Here is a 17,225-nt window from a genome sequence, read left to right as displayed (position 1 = left end):
AGAGTAAAAAAAAAATAGCTGAAAATAGGAAGTGGTCTCAAACAATCTTATGTGTTTATAAGAGTTGAGAAGCAAAAATTCTAAACCTATTCGACTTAGGAACTCGATTTAAATAAGGAAAGAGTTAGTTAATTCTATTCTAAGAAAGACCCAAAAATAAATTTATTAAAAATGGCATAAAATAAAAAGTAAAGAGAATACCTTTTCCCTTTGGAAGATGGATTATATCATAAATAATTTGAAATAACAAATTTTTGGGAAGCAATTGGTTGTCGGAGACACAAGTGATGCTTTATTATGAGATAGGCAAGCTCCTCGAATTTTTACATCACATGAATAATTCGTTACAAATCAATTGATGGAAGTAATCATTTATATTTCTAGATCTCCGATGCAGAAGTCATCAATCATCTCAAATACTCGCGTAGCATGTTGCGGCCTGCGACAAGAATGTGACCGCGATTTGAATGGTTAATACAACAGCAAACAATGAAACTTTGATGAAATAAGGCAATCAAAACACAGAACCACAAATGGAATAGGAGCAAGTATGATCAGTGATTACATAGTTAAGAGGCTACTTTTAAGTCTCTTATCTCTGGAAAAAGAAAATAAATTTTCCCGGAAGATTGTAAGGATATGGACTTGTTGGAAAATCACTTGGTGTCAAGCCATAAGGGATTATCGGAGGGACGCTAGAGCAAACAGACACATGTGGATATTGTTTTGTAAACATTTATCTCCTCAGAGGTTTTTTTCCTACTGTAACTGAATTAGTGGAAGATTGAGCCGAGGTCTATCGGAAACAACCTCTCTACCCACAAAGGTAGGGGTAAGTGGTAACGTCTGCATACATCTTAGCCTCATCAGACCCCACTTCTAGGATTACACTGTTGTTGTTAACTGAATTAGTGGAAGAAGGATATATTTGACAAAGGCTTACCCATAGAAACCTTCAGTTGAATCATCACCAGCATGATCTAGGATGGCATCACCCCCTGGGTGTTCTTCGACATACGAGGTAACATCAAACACCTAAAGACAGAAAAAAGCGAAGAAGAGAGTATATTATGAAAGGAATGTGACCAGAAAAGGTTAATATTCCACAAGTGTAAGTAAGGTTTATGTGGTCAAGTAGAGAATCAAAAAGACCTTATCTTTGATAATAATCCAGCAATCAGTTCTCTTGTTATGCCGTGCAACTTCAGCTTTGCTATATGATTTGACTGCCTTCAGTTTAAAAGAACACATCCCAAAAGAAAGAAAAGGAATCAGCACAATCACAGAACATACGGAAAATATAAAAACGAGAAAGCGATTGTACAACTGCTGGTGCACAAACAATATGCACAAGAAAAGAAAATTATCAAATCGGTCAGTTATGAAGCTTTGTGCAGTTATATAGCAAAATATTTTGCTCGCAAGAAATAACTACGATAGATGCAAGANATCACAGAACATATGGAAAATATAAAGACGAGAAAGCGATTGTACAACTGCTGGTGCACAAACAATATGCACAAGAAAAGAAAATTATCAAATCGGTCAGTTATGAAGCTTTGTGCAGTTATCTAGCAAAATAATTCGCTCGCAAGAAATGACTACGATAGATGCAAGACTTGTCAATTGCTTTAAACACCAACACACAATTTATTGTTCTCAAAGGACTTCCCTTCCTTTAAGGTTTATCCTTCTTTCATAGACACATTCCACCGTCCCCTCACCCCACCCGGCCACCACTTGGGGAGGGGACAGAGTGCACACAAACCTTACCCCTACCTCAGAAATAGAGGCTTGATTCGGATAGACCCCCCNCCCCCCCCCCCCTCTCTCCCCCCCTCCTACAAACAAGGTTTAAGAATAAGAATAGTTCAAGCAGGGCATCACCTATCATCTATAAAGAGATAAATCTAATACACGAGGAGTAATCAACAAAGTAAACTAATATATCCATGTGTTTTACAAAAAACCGGGAGAAATCTGAGATATCAAACCATTAACAGTAAGTTTCTGTTTCTTTGTCTTCTCCAAATGCTCATATCAGTTAATTAATTGTATGGGTTGTAGTCTCCGTATATGATCTTGAGTAATCCTTATAACTTGAGCTAACTTCAAGTTAGGCCAAGGTCCATTTTCTTAACATGGTATTAGAGATAGAAGTATCCCTATTCCCTAGTGTTCGGCTACCCAGTTGGGCCATCCATATCATCATACTCTATGCTCTATGCTCTAGCCTCTAGATGTCCAACCCTCAGCCTACCGGCAGTATTAAAATCCCACGTAGTATATGAGTTGTAGTTTCCTTATATGGTTTTGGGAAATCTTGACAACTTGTGTAGGCTTTGTGGAGTTGAGTTGGAACCAAGATGGAATTTGTTTTACCTACAGTAAGAACGACTAAAACTATTATCTTGACAAGCATAGTTATTAAGTGAACAACTGAAATGAAAGGTCTAGAATTTAACAACAAAAGTAACTTATCAAGGACCTATTCAAACAACCAAAAAGATTATATGTGATATGACTGTAAGTTAAAGTACCTTGTTCTGAGCATTTGAGGCAACCTTTCTTTTCGGCTGAACTGTGGTAGAACACAAACGAAAATAATCAAACATCAAATTCTTTCTGAGCATAAGAACATTACAAACTTGAAACCTATAAAGATATGACACTTAAACCTGACTCAACCCCAAAAGATAACTCATGAAAGGACAATTGCCCAAGTCACATATAAGTAAACCACCCGTCCATTTCCCTACCAAATGGGGAATCTAATCCACTCAAACATCCATTTACACCTAGACCCAACTAGAGCGTGAACCTAGATCCCAATCGGGGATAGACTTGACCCTAACACTATATAAAGATATAATATTTAAGCCTAACTCAACTTCAAAAGCTGACTCATGAGAAAATGATTGCCCAAATCTACATAAACAAACCACATCCATTCCCAACTAATGTAGGACTCTAACCCACTCTAACATCCCTTTACACTCACAAGAAGCGCGCAAACATGATGAACATGAACCTGACTATGATACTATGTAAAGATATGACATTTAAGTCTAACTCAACTCCAAAAACCAGCTCACGACAAAAATGCAAATTTATATTAGCAAACCACCCGTCTATTCCCCGCTCTAACAAAACCTATACAGAATCAGCTAAAAAGCTTACCAGATTTACTCCGCAGTCGAAATATCACAATGAACACAGCTAGCAAGACACCCAACAATACTGTCGCCAAAATAGCCTCCATATCTCAAATTTTAGCTCTGTAGTTGAGCAAATGAGCAAAACAACTAGAAATTAGAGCACATATATAGTTATAGTTGAACAAATGAGCAAACGAATTATAAATTACAACACATATATAGTTACAAAATATCATCAATGGCGGCTTAACCCTAAAACCCCAAATTGAGTTAGCTCAAATACGAAAACATACCGAAGATGCAAAAAAGAAAAAAAAAATCAAATTCGAGCAAGAGACAAGATTAAGCGATGTAAAATATATTAATAGTGAAAATCACCATATTAATAAAAATACCTTTACACCTTGTTTGGATGTTGCCACTCATTCTATTGTATTATATTGTTAGAGTCAGTTTCAACTTTCAAATGTAAAAAAACAATTTTTGGTTTTAAAAAAAAAAAGAGAAGTAAAAACATAAATTATTTATTTCAAGACCAAAATATCTCTGTCATATATATACATACTTATTAATATATTTCTTATATTTATTTATTATTGTAATGAGTTTTTTTTGTATGCATTGATTTAATTTTGTTAAATTGTTTTTAAGTTTATTTTCCTTGATATTTTTTATTATATAATCGTTATGTTAATGTTTTATCAATATTTAATTTATTTTTTATTCATCTATGTATAATATTGATAGAAAAGTTGAATATGTATATTTTAATTTAATAAAATAAAAAATTAATTATAAATTTTATAATAAGTATTTTAAATAATCTTTAATATTAGAAGTGCATTGATATTTATCCATTTTTCGTAATTTGACTTTTAAAACACTCTGTTTGGATCATTGTTACCCATTGTTTCATAATGTATTGTATTGTATTGTACTCTATTGTATGGTAGATACAATGTTTGGTTAGACTGTATTGTTTGTTGTTGTTTAATAACATTTTAATTGTTTGGTTTGATTGTATCGTACTGTATTGTAATTTATAAATTTATTAAAATATCCTTAATTATTCTAGGGTAGGAGGTTTTTGACTAGAATTAAATAATATAAGGTAAAGGGTAAAATAGTATTTTGAAATATTATGTAAAGATATAATTGGAAAAAGATATTAAGTAACAATGGGAACACACCAAATCGGTTGTTCCGTAAAATAGGGGTTTTCATTGTTGCGTAACAATGAAATTTAACAATACAATAAATACATTTTAAGTAACAATCAAACAAACATTGTAGGTATAGTAATGATACAATACAATACAATACAATAGGTAACAATGATCCAAATAGAGTGTAAAAGTATTTCCCCCCCTAAAAACTAGTCAAACATTTTGCGTAAGCAATATTTAATTTTGGTTTTAACGGACCAATACTTAATGTTTTATAAATATTTAATTTTGGTTGTAAAAGAAATAAAATGAAGGTACCGCGAGTAAATTGAAGAGTTTTAAGTATTATCATATGTAGTTAGATTTCATAAGAAAATGTCTAAAGCTTGAGATTCTCAAATCAAACTCCATATAAAAATGTCTGAAATTTGCTTAAGCAAATAATATGCCAAATATCGACTCTCATTTTAAAATTTTCAACAAGAATATTAAAATTATGTTATTTCACTCCGGACAAAGAAATGTAATGGAATAAATTATAGCTTAATAAGCTTTATATAACGCGAATTTAAATTAGTTGAGTCAGTAGATATCAAACACGAAATAATTAATAATAATAAATAAATGTGATTGTTACATTATTCTTAGTGCTCATTTGCATAGCCTTCAACCCTGTTTATTAAGATTTGAATTTTTAGCCACCATAAGTAATGATACCTAAATAACAACTTCTCTTTGAAGAATAGAATAAGTACCAATAAAAACAATATATAGAATCAATTAAAGTACTAAACTTTCTCTATTAGCCATCTCCTTTGCATCTTTATATTCCCTTTAAATCCATCATCCTTCTTTTCGAAAGAAAAAAAAGTCTTCCCATATTTATTCTCGATTTTAATAAAATTTTAAAATAAACCAGATAAATTTCACGTGTCAAAATACTTTTGAAATTATTTAAAATTTATAAGTTTACTTTTAGTTATGCTTTAAAATTATCATATATTATACTTCATTGAAGCTCCATAAGGGTCAAGGATACAAGTATGTGACGATTTGCTAACGATAAGTACACCTAAAGTATAACTTAAGTGAAATTTAAAATGAGTTTAAGTTAGGTATATCGTCGATATAAACAATTTTTCATCGATTTAAATCGATATTTATAGGTACACTATAAACTAGCTTAAAATATGAGATTTGTAATCTTGAAAATAAGACAGGTTACCTGTTATAATAACTGAACATTACAAAACATGACAACTGATATGATAATATAAAAATTGTCAACAATGTCGGCGTATATTACTTAAACTTAATTACAATATTTAGAAGAATATTTTCCCCCCTTTCCCATTCCTTTTTATATCTCAAAGTTCTTCCAAGCTACAAACAAAGAAAGAAAATGAGTTTCTTTAAGACAAAGAAATCCAAAAGTTTCCCTATATCCAAAACACCGTCACAAATACAAACACAAGAAATCAAGAACATCAAACATGAAGTTCTTTTAAACATTCCATCATGCAAAGTTCATCTAATGGATGAAGGGGAAACTCTAGAACTTTCCAATGGATTTTTCACAATTTTTTCGATATTTGAAGAAGATGTTTGTGTAGCTACAATCATAAAAGTTGGTGATGAACTTCAATGGCCACTTACAAAAGATGAACCAGTAGTAAAGCTTGATTCTTTACATTATTTGTTCACTTTGCCTATTAAAAATGGGCATCCTTTAAGTTATGGTGTGACATTTTTAGAAAAGGGTAGTGGAAATCTTGGAGTTTTAGATGAATTTCTTAAAAAAAATGCTATGTTCACTTGTTCATCAAAATCTTTAATCAGGAAAAGTGATATTGATTGGAAAGAATTTGCTCCAAGAATCGAAGATTATAATCATGTTTTGGCTAAAGCAATTGCTGAAGGAACAGGTCAAATTGTTAAAGGGATTTTCAAATGTAGCAATGCTTACACTAATCAGGTTTGTGTATCTATTTATAACCTTCTTAGTTTTGTATTCTTAGATTTTTATTACTATTTGTTGTTTGTTTAGACTCGATTATTATACTATTTTGTTGTTGGTTCTGCTTTCACTTACATCTTCCTTTGAGCTGAGGGTCTATCGGAAATAACCTCTCCACCTTCTTAAAGATGGGGTAAGGTATGAGTACACTCTACTAATCTCTCCACAAACCCCACTTACACTATAAGAAAAGTGTGAATTACATGGAGATTTTCCTGGGGATTAATATGAAAATTTGCAGGAAAATAAGTTTTCTACAGATTTTCGTACTAATCCCCAGAAAAATCCCCATGTAATTCACACTTTAGTGTTGTGATATATTATATTGAATTTGTTGTTGTTGCGTTGTCTTTTATTTGTTAAGATGTGTCTATGGGCGAGGAATCCGTTGTTGTGTCTTTATATGGTCTTTGAAGAATTGTTTGTTAGACATTCTCATATATATATATAGACATACTTGCCTTCCTACCATCATTTTCGGTGGGGTGTTTTTTCACTCCAAGGATCTTTTAAGTACCCAAATCGAAGTATTATGCTTAGGGACCTTTTGGATTAAATATGTCATAGGCTGAACCAAAATGTAAAGTTTATGAGTTCTTATAGCGTCTTCAAGCTAATAATACAGTAATAATTGAGTAGACCATCTATATTTATGGATGTTTGATGAATTTCTTAATATATATATCTCGTCAATCCATAGCCTACAAGCTAGATCTATCTTTGTTTAGTTTGTTCTCCATCAAGAATGATTTTGGAAGTTGCTTCATAGGAGAGCGGAAAGGGTTAGCCACTATTTATTAAAAACATACGACTTTACTAAGTGGTAACACAATGGATAGAGTTCGATACTTGCCCGATGCTAGAAGGTCAGAACGAAAAGTGTTATAAGCTTTGAATAGAACCTCTAGTAAACGTTAATAGTAACTCTATTTCAAAGTTAAAGTTAGCCTTAAACTCTGTTTCCTTGTTGAAATCCGACTTTAATACATGTGTTAGATTAATGTCACTCTCACTCTATCCTTGTAATATTTGAGATTGAGTTAGATTCAAAATTCATTTTTTCTTGTTACGATATTAAATGCAGGTACAAAAGGGAGGAGAAAACATTTTAATTCCAACTATAGAGAATTCTGGCTCTACTATTACCAAAAAGAAAGGCAATAATACAACAAATAAGAGTGCACTCAATGAAAGCCTTAAACGGTACTAAAATTCTTCTCATAATCTTGTCATTTAAGTCAAAAAGCTAAAGAAAAAGAAGAAAGTTTTGTCTACCAATAATGATTCTTTTATCTCATTATGTCAAAAAGTTAAAAGGGAAGAGGTTAAAAAGGCTTATATATTATACTAAATATTTTAATTTTATTATATGTTAAAGATTTTTGTTCTCCTTGACATCTGTTATTTTGATATAAATCTTTTTAATTCTTAAAAATAAACAGTTCAAGAGGGTTCATATATTATACGAAATATCTTAATTTTACTATATGTTAAGGACTTTTGTTCTTCTTGACATCTGTTGTTTTGATATAAGTCTTTTTTATTCTTAAAAAGAAACCGTTCAAAAATATTTCAATTGGCCAAGATGAATTTCTAAATTCACAGATTTATATCTTAGTACCTTCACATCATTTATATTCTTGATATTTATCCTTGTGGAGCTCCAACGTGTATAATAGAGAACATTTTTAAATAATTGTTTAAAAAAAAAGAGGTGGGGGGCTGGGAATAAATTTAGACATTTCTCCAAAAAAGTATTTTGACATGTGGATCCATAGGCGTGTTTGGTATAGAGAAAAACATTTTTTCTATTTTTTTTTTTTATATTTTATTGGTCAAAAGTCAAAACACTTAGAAGAACTTTTTTTAAAAGTAAAATAAGTTTCTAAAAGTTCAGGAAGATAACTTCTTTAGCGGAAGTAAAGAAAATAAATTTTGTAAGTGATATTTCAAGTTCATTGTCTTTTTCTCAACGTTTAATGCCCCAATCCCGCTCATGCGCTCCACTCCCACTCCATAATATTTTTCTAGATTACATATAAATACTCTTGGAGAAAAAATTACTTAAATTTTTTTTTAAAAATAAAAAATTCTAACTTTATTTTTTCTTTTTACTTGTTATTTATGCCAAATCAAGAAAAGACAATATTTTTCTTTTTATTATACCCTCAATTTATTAATATTGAGTTAAACTCTTTGAAAAATATAGTCAGTAAATACATTTAAAATTCTATAAAGAGATAAAATAGTAAACTCACTATATACCAATTATTGTTTCTTAATAGGTGTGTCAAGTCAACATTTGACAAGTTAAAAGAAATAGAGCGAGTACAAATGATCACGAAACATAACGGATGATAAAGTTAGGGATAAGATACAAGTACCCCTAGATTATGATCAAAATTTCAGAGACACATCTTAACTAAATTAAGGTCCTATTACCCATTGAACTTATTTTTTTGTAATTTTATACACTTTTTTGGTTTACGTGGCATCCAAATACCTCCCACGCGCCTCAACTGCATGGAGTCATGGAGCATGCCACGTAAGCCAAAAGGTGTATAAAAGTAAAAAAAAAAAAATGAGTTCAAAGGATAATAAGATCTTAATTTAATTAAAGTGTGTCTTTGAGATTTCGATAACAATTTAGGGTATACTTATGCTTTATCTCATAAAATTAAGATATTCAATACAATAAAAGAATAATTAGGACCATTCTCCAAAAAAGTTAAAAAGAAAAAAGTATTTTTATCTAGAGTCCACAAAGTCAACATAAAGACTTGAACTTACAAAAAGGTGCCATTGAATTTGTTTGTAGTGTGAGGAAGCTGTCCAAAATGACAGAAAAAATGAGCAAATCTATGCTTAATGGAGTTGGAATTGCAAGTGGATCAGTTATGGGGCCTATGGTTAGGTCCCAAGCTGGCAAACAATTCTTGACCATGGTCCCTGGAGAAGTTCTATTGGCTTCACTTGATGCTCTCAGTAAGTATCCCGCAACGTTGCTCGAATTCTTCAAAAATATTTTTGTAATTGTGTTGAATTCTTTATAAATTTATTCCATTCATTTTAATTTGTGTGACACTTTTCAGATTTCGAGATTCAAACAAATCTATCTTTGGAATTAAATTTTTCATACATCTTTTAATTATTTTGAAATGCCAAATTATTGTGACTTGTATTACTTTTTATGCCGTTTACAAATATATAAATTTCATTTCAAAGAATTAGAAGATTTCACGCGCAAATTTTTGGCCAAACTTAAACTGTTTGACTCTCGAAAAACGAAAAGTGACACCTAAATTGGAACATAGGGAGTACTATTTTTGGTGGATTCGACATGCACTCGATAATATTTTTGAAAAGTTCGAGCAAAATAAATAGCCAACAATTCAGTCTCTCTGTTTTTCCATTTCATATGATTGATTTCTTCTTGAAACTGTAGACAAGATTTTAGATGCTGCTGAAGCTGCTGAAAAACAAACATTGTCTGCAACTTCTGGTGCTGTTACTAGGATGGTCACTCAAAGGTAAATACACTTGGGATGGTGAAAGAAAATGTTTAGATTTTCTCATGTTTTTGGTCAAAATTTTTGAAAAGCACTTTCTCGAGGATTAAAAAATGAGAAAACCGACTTATCCAATAGAAATAGAAAAAAGGGAAAAATGATAAATATATCCTCGAACTATTGTAAATGATATATAGATATCCTTCGTTATACTTTTGGGACATTGGTGCCCCTGCTGTCTAAAAACTAGAGCGTATATATCCTTTATACTAACAAACATACACATTATCATAATCTTATCCACCGACCCGACATTTATTAAATATCCACGTGTCCTTATTTAGTCTTCCGTTAGAGTGAAGGGCATATATGCTCTAGTTTTTAGACGACAGAGACACCAATGTCCCAAAAGTATGACAAAGGGTATCTGCATAACATTTACGATAGTTTGAGAGTATATTTGTCGATTTTCCCTAGAAAAAATAAGTACCCCACGCGACATCTCACATTGATTTTCTCCTCACTCCACCATTCCTAGTCTGAATCTGAATACATATCTGAATATTAAGATGTGTATTAAGATCTAGATATGTAAATTTGAATACACATCTGAATATTAAAATGTTGTCTCTCAATCTAAACATTGAATAATTAAGACCGTTTAATTATTCCATGAATTGACATTAAATTAATTTATTTTTTTTTTGGAATGAAAAATAGGTATGGAGAGAATGCAGGGGAGGCAACAGGAGATGCATTAGCAACAGTAGGGCATTGTGCAGGAACTGCTTGGAATGTATTCAAAATTAGGAAGGCACTTAATCCTGCTTCTACTGTCTCCTCTGGTGCACTCAAAGCTGCAAAAAATATAAAATAGATTAAAACTTATGGAGAAAAGTGGGGGTTGATTGGAAACAACCTCTATGCCCTACAAAAATAGACGTAAAGTTTGCGTACGTTTTGCTTTCCCAGATCCTGCTTGTTGAGTGACACATGGTATGTTATTGTTGTTTGTTGTATGGAGAAAAAAAAAGGTAAGTTTTTTTTTCGAGTTGCTTGAAAAATATATTAACACATTTTGAGACATTATAACAGAGTCAGTGAACTAATTTTCAGAAAATATATGGACTAACGCACGTGATAAGCGCATAAAATTTAGAAATCTTATGATGTGACATTGAAACATTGAAAAAATGCCATTAGTGAAAATATAATGAGTGTACCAGGCTTGTGAGGAACGACCTTATCAAGTTTGGGGGCCAATGAAGTCAGTCGACTAATTTCTAGAAAATCATTAACACACAAAAAACTATCTAAAATTTTGAATTTTTATTTTATGACATCGAAATGCTGAAAAGACATCTCATAAATGAAAATGCAACGAATATTGGTCACCAGGCCGGACCTGGCCTAGTTTGGAGGCCAACAGAGTTGATCGGCCAATTTTTGAAAAATCAGTGAACTAACACACATGAAAAATTCATAGAAATTAGAATTCCTATTATGTGACACTGAAATGCTGAAAAAAATGGAAAAAATGCGCGATTAGACAAACATATACTAGTTAATTAGCTAACATAACTATAGTTTGCATTAATTACAATTTGAAACTTACTTTTGGCTATAATTACCTTCTCTTTCTCGCCTCTCTCCCCTCTCTCTGGAATCTCGCTCACCACTCTTCTCTTTTTCAGTCATCTCTCCTCTCCCTGCTCAATCTCTCTCTCACTTTATACAAACACAAATGTACAATTTGTGTTTGTATAAAGTAAGAGAGACGAGATATACAAATACATATATCTCTGTCCTATACACTGATAATTATACAAATACAAATCTTTCCTTGCCCAGTTCTCTTTTGCCTTTCGCTCTCTCTCGCTTTATACAAACATAAATTATACAAATACATATAGTGTATAATTTGTGTTTGTATAAAATGAGAGAGAGATTGGATATACAAATACAAATGTTTTAACTCTATTCAATTGTATACGAATTCAAATTGTATGCAGATATACAAATACAATAATTGATACATATATATATAGAAGTTACATATATACAATTATCTAACCGATATACATATACAGTTCGCTTCTCTCCACTCTCTGCCCTCTCTCCTCCCTTTCCCAATCTTGCTCCCCAGATATACAAATATATATGTATACCAGTTACATATATTAATTATTTTGACAAATATACATATATAATTCACCTCTCTCCACTCTCTGCCCTCTCTTGCTTGCCTCTCTCCTCCCTCTCCCAATATCGCTCGCCACTCTCCTCCCCAAAACATGTAGCTACAAATCATAATTAGCAAATTATAGTTATTGAACATAATTAAGCTATTTTTGAATGACTATATGTGAAAATTTCCCCCCAAAAAAATGTCATTGGTGAAAATATAATGAGTGATGGTCACTAGTCCCGTGAAGCCCATCCTGGCGGGCACCACGNNAAAAGTCATTGGTGAAAATATAATGAGTGATGGTCACTAGGCCCATGAAGCCCATCCTGGCGGGCCCCACGGAGTCGATCGACTAATTTCTAAAAATGACCAATACATATGAAAAATATTTTAAAAATCTTAAATTCCTATATGTGACACAAAAACACTAAGAAAATGTCATTAATGAAAATATAACGAAATTACTTCTAACGATTAGTCACGAAAGATCTTTAGTCATACTCGTATGAAGTATGCATTGCCACAAAGGAACTTCAGTCACAACATTATTTAAAGTTAGCACTTCCTTAATCGAACTTTAGATACGATTGTCTTAAGTTTGATAAATTTGCGAAATTTGTGGGCAATGAATATGAATATGAATATAACTTAAATGATGATCTCAAAATCGGGTATATGTATACTTCCTCCTTTGGACACCCCTAAGTGGCCCAAATACCTATAATAAGAAGCCCAACTTGTACTTCCCCTTATAAAAGAGTGAAAACGAAGCTAACACCACAAAAGCTAACACCACAAATTTTGCGATCTGCAAACTCTATATTTTTTCCTTTCAATGGAGAATCCAGAAAACTTGAACATATACAAAGCTTCGAGAACTATAAAACGAAGTGAAAATACTCTGTACAACGCTCTACGATCCATTTACGAGGATTCTATATTCGTCGGCGAGATTGCTCAGCTATGGCCGGAGCTTCCGCTGTTAGCAAATCTCCGTTGTGGACTTTGGTACTCTCTGAAATTTCACTCTACTTGCTATTTCAAATCAACTGATGGACACACCAATAATTGGTCTTTCAATACATCTCGACTTAATCTCCATGTCGCCCTTCTTGCTGGTAACTTTCCGTTTATATATTTAAAGCCTCTCATTATAATTAATTGCGCGGAATTTGTGTATTGATGCATAATATTACATATGGATTTTCATTGAATTACAGACTAGACTTATTCAATTGCATAGATTCAGTTGAGAGTTTAGAATTTATAACATCACATTGTTCCACATGACTTGGTTATATATTTGTATTTAACAGCATTATAAATTATATGTAATATCTTTGTTTACTTTGATGGAGGTGGACTGTCTTTGTTTATATACATGATATAGTTGGAAGCTAATTGCTAATTGATGGTTAGGACAGAAGGGAGGGTGTATGATTATTGATTCAACAAGGAAAGGGAAGCGGTTTCCAGATAGTATGTCAAAGACGATACCAATTTGGACGTGTGTATTGAATCGTGCCATCAGGAATTACAGAACGAGATTTGGTTTGAATGGTAGTGCAGAAAAGAATGTAAGTAACAGTTTATTCTTTTTGGTGTATGATTTAGGAATGTAGAACGTTTAATATCTTATTCTGTATCAAAAGAAAGATTTTAGTTGTCTGTCGTAAAAATCATGCATTTTTGTGTATCATGTGTAATTATATTCTGGATAGATGTGTCTATAGCCTAGTCAAACAGCTTCACGTAGAATGGGATGGAGGGATTATTAGTTACTGTTCACTATAACAAAAACAACTTTAGCTGCAAGAAATATGCACATTAACAAAGAGTGCTAAAACCTTTACCAGCATTAGTTAATTGCCATTGTAACCAATGTCGCTATAGGCTTTAGGGACATTTACAAAGAGTGCTAATTGCCTCCAAAAAAACATATTAGCGACAATTAAGCAATTGTTGTTCATTAATAGCCGCTAGAGATCATTTTCGGTGTAGTGGTTAATGTAATTTTGACATGTGTAAAGGTGAGCTAACATTACTTTATGTACTGAAAAGATTATTGAACTTAGGTATCTACTTGATTATTTGACACAACGGATATTCAGAGACATGTATAATTTATATAGTGATGCAGATGAAGAATTTAGTTTGGACAAGAAGAAATAAATAGTTAGTTACTTGTAAATGTTAACTGTAAATTGGAGGAAAAGGAGCACAAAAATATCTGTTTCCATCTTACGTCAACATTAATGTTGCTGGTCTCTGAAAGATTAGAGGCCATGTACTTACTGAAAGGGGAAAAAGATATAATGAAAGTAAAACATCGGGATTTTTATGTAAAGAAATTCAAGGCTTGTGATCTGTCGGGCTTTTTGCTCGTCTATCTTGTCAAAGACTGCATCAGACCTGAAACTTTATACATAATGTGCAACGTAGACTTGTTATTTATGATAAATTGTAATTATGCTCCTGCAAATGCTCATCCTTGTACACTCACAAATGCCTTATGTATTGATATGCTTACTGATATCTTCTGTGAATTCGTTCGGACAGGAGTCAAATGATTCTACAGAGTGTCGTAATACTATTAATGAGGACTCATATAGCTGGGATTGTTCCTTGCATCTCCCTTTGTGGGTCTCAAATACTGAAAGAGCGCTTATTGAGGAGCGTTTAGACGGATGGACCAAGGATCTGGAGGTCAGTGGAGCTGATATTGCCTCCATTGCTTTATCCCTAAAAAAACCACTACGCCCATTATGGATTTCACAAAAAACTGTGATCTGGTTAAATGAAGTACCTGATTGTGATTCTTGGGACTTCACTCCAATAATACTTGTTTCAACGTCCTCCCCAAGTAGCAATTTTCAGCAAAGAACAACCTCTGAATTTAGTTGGAGGTACATAGCTGGAGCTGGAGACGATGAGGAAAGTTGGGCAAGGGGCCTGTCATCATCTCTTTTCTGGAAACATGCTTATGATCTCATAAACTCTGGTCCCGATACATGTAATAAGACGGTAGCTGATATTGTTGAAAAAGATAGGGTATACCGTGCACAAAGGGGAGAAAATGCTCCTCAAATATCTATTAAGCCTTCAAAATCTTCTGTGAGTAGTGGCCATTTTCCTGATCAAGAACAGCTAGACCTGGAGCTTCAATGTATGAACATAGATGAGAAGTCGTATGATAAAAATTCCATATCTTGGCTGGGGGAAACAAATCTAGCAGTTGGCAAAACTCAGCTTGGTATGCTTCATCTGTTCTGTTATTGAATTTATATTACTTCTGAATCTAGCAATATGCGTTGTGAATTGAAAGTGTAGGTTGGTCAACCACTTGGTAGTCCGAAGATTGGGCTATGCTTTTAGATCTTAATGCTTTACGAGTTGTATACTTCTTATGTGGGATGTGATTAACCATATCCTTGTAGAATGCTACCTTATTTGAAATTTGAGCATATCATGTAGTAATTCTTTTCTCGTTTCTTTTATTTATTTGGTGCCATTAGTGGTTTATTTTTCTCATGAACTTCTTGCAATGGTCACGCTGATTGAAGATTTACCATGCAGCTAAGGACGCATCTGGTGTCGATTGTGTATTGAGTTGTGAGTTGGAGACTAATTCTTTTTGTTTCAAGGAATCTGGAGCCCATTTAAACCTATCTATTGTGGTGTGTATGACTTCCTTAAACATATATTGTCCATTTACCTAATTGTTAGCTAATAATTATTCTCTTTTATCCTTTTTTTTTGGTGGTTGGGGTTATGAACAATACAGAGCTCGAAGTTTGACAGGTCTTCTTTGTTAAGAAATCTTCCTTCAGCGGTGAATTTTGCCAAGAACAACTTGAGAAAAGGAAAGAAACTCCTAGTTTGCTGCAATAGTGGTAAGTATGGCTTTACTATGTTGTTGAGTTTGTTTTCCACGTGTGATTTGACTTGTGCTATCTGATGGTGAAAACTGAATACATTTGGTCCTACATCTAGTTTCTTGTTCTTGGGTGAGGTTAGTGTGGGGTGGGGTCTTTGAAGACGATACGATGTAGTTGTCTGATTTCTTCTCAATACGCTAACTGATAATTGTCTATGACTGTCGTTGGAAAAGACAAAATTATCGCTCACAAAGTTATTTGTTTGTGTTTTCAGGGGAAGATATTAGCATCTGTGTATGCTTAGCAATCTTGATGTCATTATTCGATGACAAAGGTACGTATGGATATCTTATTTCAATTTGCAATTGTTATCTTGACCGTTGTAACTAAAACAAAATTTAGCTCTCGTACATAATCCATTAACGATCCCGATTTTCTGTTTTTGTCTCAATAATCGGGAAAATGTAGCTCTTCTTGAGGTTTCAGACAAATATTCTAATTTTCGTGTACTTTCCTTAGGCCACTTTGATGAAGGGAGATTTTTTAACGAGACACGAATCAATAAATTGGAGTTAAGGCGACGATTGGTGTTTATCTGCCAATTTGCTGTGAATGCTCGTCCGTCAAGAGGGAATGTTAAACAAGTCTTTAGTTATCTTTGTGGAGGAAATGTTGCGATTACTTCTTGAGCCAAGATGAAAGTTTGAGTTCTTATAAATTCAATGAATGTTAGCCTTCTTGTATTTTACTATATAGTATGATATATAAATTCTGTTTTCTACTTCATTTGTTGTTTCATAACTCCAAAATAATGTTTTCACAATGTGTATGAGTTCGTCAAATTACTACTTACAATCCATAAAGGGAATACGACAATCCATACAGGTAGATAGACTGTTTCTGAAAGATCCTCGGCTTAAGTTCAGCAAATCAAAATATACATAAATACGACAATGAAACATGTCCATCAATGAGGAAGCTTGCCCACACCTCTATCTTAATCAAGAATTGATATGTTGAGTTATTAAATTTGAGAGCTTAGACAACTTGGTCAATTTGTATCGTCACTTGCCAAATTGTACTTAAATATGTTCACCTAATTTCAGATCATTCATTGACTTATTATCCAAAAATATATATATTGTCCCAATAATCTAATTAAATATGTACACAATATCGTCTTAAATTAGCTTTTGTCTATGAAATTTCACTAGGTATAATATTATTATTGTTGCAATATCGTCTAAAAAATTGAAAAGCACGGTCAAGTGGCTGTGCAACAAGAAAATAAAAAAATGTTACCTCTTAT

At 32.7% G+C, this 17,225-nt stretch overlaps 3 protein-coding genes across 5 annotated transcripts; 2 read left to right on the top strand and 1 right to left on the bottom strand.

Moving 5' to 3' along the window:
• Window positions 1-349: 349 nt before the first annotated feature.
• Window positions 350-3,577, bottom strand: LOC125862165 (cytochrome B5-like protein). 2 transcript variants are annotated; one of them, XM_049542175.1, is made up of 6 exons: window positions 3,554-3,577; window positions 3,181-3,278; window positions 2,541-2,581; window positions 1,153-1,230; window positions 944-1,035; window positions 350-439 (listed from the first exon to the last, which is right to left on the bottom strand). In XM_049542175.1, exons 2-6 carry the CDS (start codon window positions 3,260-3,262, stop codon window positions 373-375), a joined length of 360 nt encoding a protein of 119 aa, XP_049398132.1. In that variant the 5' UTR covers window positions 3,263-3,278; window positions 3,554-3,577; the 3' UTR covers window positions 350-372. The 2 variants fall into 2 exon arrangements, with proteins under 2 accessions (XP_049398132.1, XP_049398131.1); XM_049542174.1 differs by lacking the exon at window positions 3,554-3,577 and adding an exon at window positions 3,385-3,412.
• Window positions 3,578-5,720: 2,143 nt separating this feature from the next.
• LOC125863221 (senescence/dehydration-associated protein At4g35985, chloroplastic) lies at window positions 5,721-10,936 on the top strand. The gene is made up of 5 exons (XM_049543394.1): window positions 5,721-6,299; window positions 7,426-7,544; window positions 9,160-9,326; window positions 9,787-9,871; window positions 10,571-10,936. Exons 1-5 carry the CDS (start codon window positions 5,727-5,729, stop codon window positions 10,725-10,727), a joined length of 1,101 nt encoding a protein of 366 aa, XP_049399351.1. The 5' UTR covers window positions 5,721-5,726; the 3' UTR covers window positions 10,728-10,936.
• Window positions 10,937-12,833: 1,897 nt separating this feature from the next.
• On the top strand, window positions 12,834-16,739 carry LOC125863123 (uncharacterized protein C3F10.06c). 2 transcript variants are annotated; one of them, XM_049543270.1, is made up of 7 exons: window positions 12,834-13,156; window positions 13,463-13,615; window positions 14,598-15,291; window positions 15,615-15,715; window positions 15,823-15,931; window positions 16,191-16,250; window positions 16,436-16,739. In XM_049543270.1, exons 1-7 carry the CDS (start codon window positions 13,091-13,093, stop codon window positions 16,603-16,605), a joined length of 1,353 nt encoding a protein of 450 aa, XP_049399227.1. In that variant the 5' UTR covers window positions 12,834-13,090; the 3' UTR covers window positions 16,606-16,739. The 2 variants fall into 2 exon arrangements, with proteins under 2 accessions (XP_049399227.1, XP_049399226.1); XM_049543269.1 differs by having other exon boundaries at window positions 12,840-13,156; window positions 13,458-13,615.
• Window positions 16,740-17,225: the final 486 nt, after the last annotated feature.

This window comes from Solanum stenotomum, chromosome 4 (genome assembly GCF_019186545.1).
Source record: "Solanum stenotomum isolate F172 chromosome 4, ASM1918654v1, whole genome shotgun sequence".
NCBI classification, from domain to species: Eukaryota; Viridiplantae; Streptophyta; class Magnoliopsida; order Solanales; family Solanaceae; genus Solanum; species Solanum stenotomum.
The sequence above is the reverse complement of the archived record's forward strand: the minus strand, read 5'-3'. Positions and strand labels throughout refer to the sequence as shown.

Excerpts from the sequence above, each read along its gene's own strand:
- LOC125862165 (XM_049542175.1), bottom strand. The coding sequence starts at position 3,262 with ATGGAGGCTATTTTGGCGACAGTATTGTTGGGTGTCTTGCTAGCTGTG. Across the intron at positions 1,036-1,152 it reads GGATTATTATCAAAGATAAG|GTGTTTGATGTTACCTCGTA; the intron begins GTCTTTTTGATT and ends TTCTGTCTTTAG. Across the intron at positions 440-943 it reads TCAACTGAAGGTTTCTATGG|GCCGCAACATGCTACGCGAG; the intron begins GTAAGCCTTTGT and ends TTCTTGTCGCAG.
- LOC125863221 (XM_049543394.1), top strand. The coding sequence starts at position 5,727 with ATGAGTTTCTTTAAGACAAAGAAATCCAAAAGTTTCCCTATATCCAAA. Across the intron at positions 6,300-7,425 it reads GCAATGCTTACACTAATCAG|GTACAAAAGGGAGGAGAAAA; the intron begins GTTTGTGTATCT and ends TATTAAATGCAG. Across the intron at positions 9,872-10,570 it reads ACTAGGATGGTCACTCAAAG|GTATGGAGAGAATGCAGGGG; the intron begins GTAAATACACTT and ends AATGAAAAATAG.
- LOC125863123 (XM_049543269.1), top strand. The coding sequence starts at position 12,874 with ATGGAGAATCCAGAAAACTTGAACATATACAAAGCTTCGAGAACTATA. Across the intron at positions 13,157-13,457 it reads CCATGTCGCCCTTCTTGCTG|GACAGAAGGGAGGGTGTATG; the intron begins GTAACTTTCCGT and ends ATTGATGGTTAG. Across the intron at positions 16,251-16,435 it reads GTCATTATTCGATGACAAAG|GCCACTTTGATGAAGGGAGA; the intron begins GTACGTATGGAT and ends TACTTTCCTTAG.